This window comes from Geospiza fortis, unplaced genomic scaffold (genome assembly GCF_000277835.1).
Source record: "Geospiza fortis unplaced genomic scaffold, GeoFor_1.0 scaffold1338, whole genome shotgun sequence".
Lineage (NCBI taxonomy): Eukaryota > Metazoa > Chordata > Aves > Passeriformes > Thraupidae > Geospiza > Geospiza fortis.
Window position 1 is genome coordinate 1 of NW_005054867.1, and position 2,641 is coordinate 2,641.

The 2,641-nt window shown below is 55.5% G+C and overlaps 2 protein-coding genes across 2 annotated transcripts in view; both read left to right on the forward strand.

Moving 5' to 3' along the window:
• The first annotated feature begins 197 nt into the window (after positions 1-197).
• Positions 198-2,503, forward strand: LOC115949166 (mucolipin-1-like). Its single transcript, XM_031065560.1, has 4 exons — positions 198-359; positions 437-538; positions 1,111-1,233; positions 2,363-2,503. The coding sequence occupies exons 1-4, from the start codon at positions 198-200 to the stop codon at positions 2,501-2,503; spliced, it is 528 nt and encodes a 175-aa protein (XP_030921420.1).
• A 101-nt stretch (positions 2,504-2,604) lies between these two features.
• Positions 2,605-2,641, forward strand: part of DNMT1 (DNA methyltransferase 1) — a 31,059-nt gene continuing 31,022 nt past the window's right edge. Inside the window, exon 1 of the mRNA XM_031065557.1 lies at positions 2,605-2,624. Coding sequence (XP_030921417.1) covers positions 2,605-2,624 — 20 coding nt within the window. The remainder of the gene's footprint in view (positions 2,625-2,641) is intronic.

Genomic DNA, 2,641 nt, shown 5'->3' on the forward strand with positions numbered 1-2,641 from the left:
ACAGTGACAATGACAATGACAATGACAGTGATAGTGACAATGTCCCCGCAGGAGTTCAGCCGGTTCCTGTGAGGTGACAGTGACAGTGACAATGACAGTGACAGTGGCATTGTTGGTGTCCCCGCAGGAGTTCAGCCGGTTCCTGCGCTGTCACCGCGGTGTCACCGTGTCCCTGTGAGGTGACAGTGACAATGACAATGTCCCCGCAGGAGTTCAGCCGGTTCCTGCGCTGTCACCGCGGTGTCACCGTGTCCCTCTCGGACCGCCTGGAGTTCCTCAATGGCTGGTACCTGCTGCTGGTCACCAGCGACCTCCTGACCGTGCTGGGCACCGTGCTCAAGATCGGCATCGAGGCCAAGGTCACCCCGCTGGGGACAATGGGGACACTGCCACCCCCTGGGGGCGCGGTGGTGGCATTGTCCCCGTGTCCCCACAGAACTTCTCGGGCTACGACGTGTGCAGCATCCTGCTGGGGACATCGACGCTGCTCGTGTGGGTCGGGGTCATCCGGTACCTGACCTTCTTCCAGAAGTACAACGTGAGTGACACCTGTGTCACCTGTGTCACCTGCGTCACCTGGGGACAGTGACAGGGACAGGGAACATCCCCTGGCGACAGGGGACAGTGACACAAACAGGGACATCACGGGGTCGGGGTCATCCGGTACCTGACCTTCTTCCAGAAGTACGACGTGAGTGTCACCTGTGTCACCTGCGTCACCTGTGTCACCTGCGTCACCTGTGTCACCTGGGGATGGTGACATTACCTGGGGACAGTGCCAGGGTTAAATCCCATTTTTCCTGCCCCAGATCCTCCTTGTCACACTCGGGTTGGGGACAATCCCTAATTTCCCGCCCCAAACCCCCGTTTTCCCACCCCACTCACAAACAATTCCCGTTTTTCCCGATTTTGCCGTTTTTCGCCCCAGATCCTGATCGTGACACTGCACATGGTGCCCCTGACACGATGCTCATGTGGATGATCCCATTTCCCACCCCAAATCCCATTTTTCCACCCAAAATCCCTGTTTTCCCACCCCAAACCCCCATTTTTCTCACCCCACTCACAAACAATTCCCAATTTTCCCGATTTTGCCGTTTTTCGCCCCAGATCCTGATCGTGACACTGCGCGTGGCGCTGCCCAACGTGATGCGCTTCTGCTGCTGCGTGGCCGTGATTTATTTGGGGTATTGCTTCTGCGGCTGGATCGTGCTGGGCCCGCACCACGTCAAGGTGGGTCCAGGCGGCCCCAAATTTTGGGTTTGGGGTCGGGGGATCCCGAAATTCTGGTTTTGGGATTGGGGAATTCCCAAATTTTGGGTTCGGGGTCGGGGGATCCCGAAATTCTGGTTTTGGGATTGCGGAATTCCCAAATTTTGGGTTCGGGGTCGGGGGATCCCGAAATTCTGGTTTTGGGATTGCGGAATTCCCAAATCTCGGGTTTGGGGTCGGGGGATTCCAAAATTTTCGGGTTTGGGGTTGGGGGATTCCCAAGTTTGGGTTTTGGGGTCGGGGGATTCCCAAATTTTGGGTTTAGGGTTGGGATGTTCTCCAGTCCTGGTTTTGGGGTTGGGTTCCTTCCAAAATTTTGGGTTTCGGTTGGGGGACTCCCAAATTTCGGGTTTTGGGGTTGGGATGTTCTCCAATCCTGGTTTTGGGGTTGAGGAATTCTGAAATTTCAGATTTTGGGTTGGGGAATTCCAAAATTTCAGATTTTGGTTTGGGGGATTCCCAAATTTTGGGTTTAGGGTTGGGATGTTCTCCAATCCTGGTTTTGGGGTTGGGTTCCTTCCAAAATTTTGGGTTTGGGGTTGGGGGACTCCCAAATTTTGGGCTGGGGATTGGGATGTTCGCCAATCCTGGTTTTGAGGTTGGGTTCCTTCCAAAATCCTGGTTTTGGGGTCGAGAGATTCCCAAATTTCGGATTTGGGGTTGGGGTGTTCTCCAATCGTAGTTATGGGGTCAAGAGATTCCCAAATCTCGGTTTGGGGGTGGGAGATTCCCAAATTTTCGGGTTTGGGGGATTCCCAGATTTTGGGTTTGGGGTTCAATCCATGGATGAGATGTGGATGATACAGGTGTGACAGGTGACACAAGTGACACGACACAGGTGTGACAGGTTACAGGTGACACAGGTGGCACAGGTGGCACACAGGTGTGACAGGTGGCACACAGGTGACCCAGGTGTCCCGTCCCCAGTTCCGCTCGCTCTCCATGGTGTCCGAGTGTCTCTTCTCGCTGGTCAATGGCGATGACAGGGGTGACACAGGGGTTACAGGTGTGACAGGTGACACACAGGTGACACAGGTGGCACACAGGTGACACAGGTGGCACACAGGTGACCCAGGTGTCCCGTCCCCAGTTCCGCTCGCTGTCCATGGTGTCCGAGTGTCTCTTCTCGCTGGTCAATGGCGATGACAGGGGTGACACAGGGGTTACAGGTGTGACAGGTGACACACAGGTGACACAGGGGTTACAGGTGACACAGGCGGCACACAGGTGACACAGGTGACACAGGTGGCACACAGGTGACCCAGGTGTCCCGTCCCCAGTTCCGCTCGCTGTCCATGGTGTCAGAGTGTCTCTTCTCGCTGGTCAATGGCGATGACAGGGGTGACACACAGGTGACACAGGTGACACA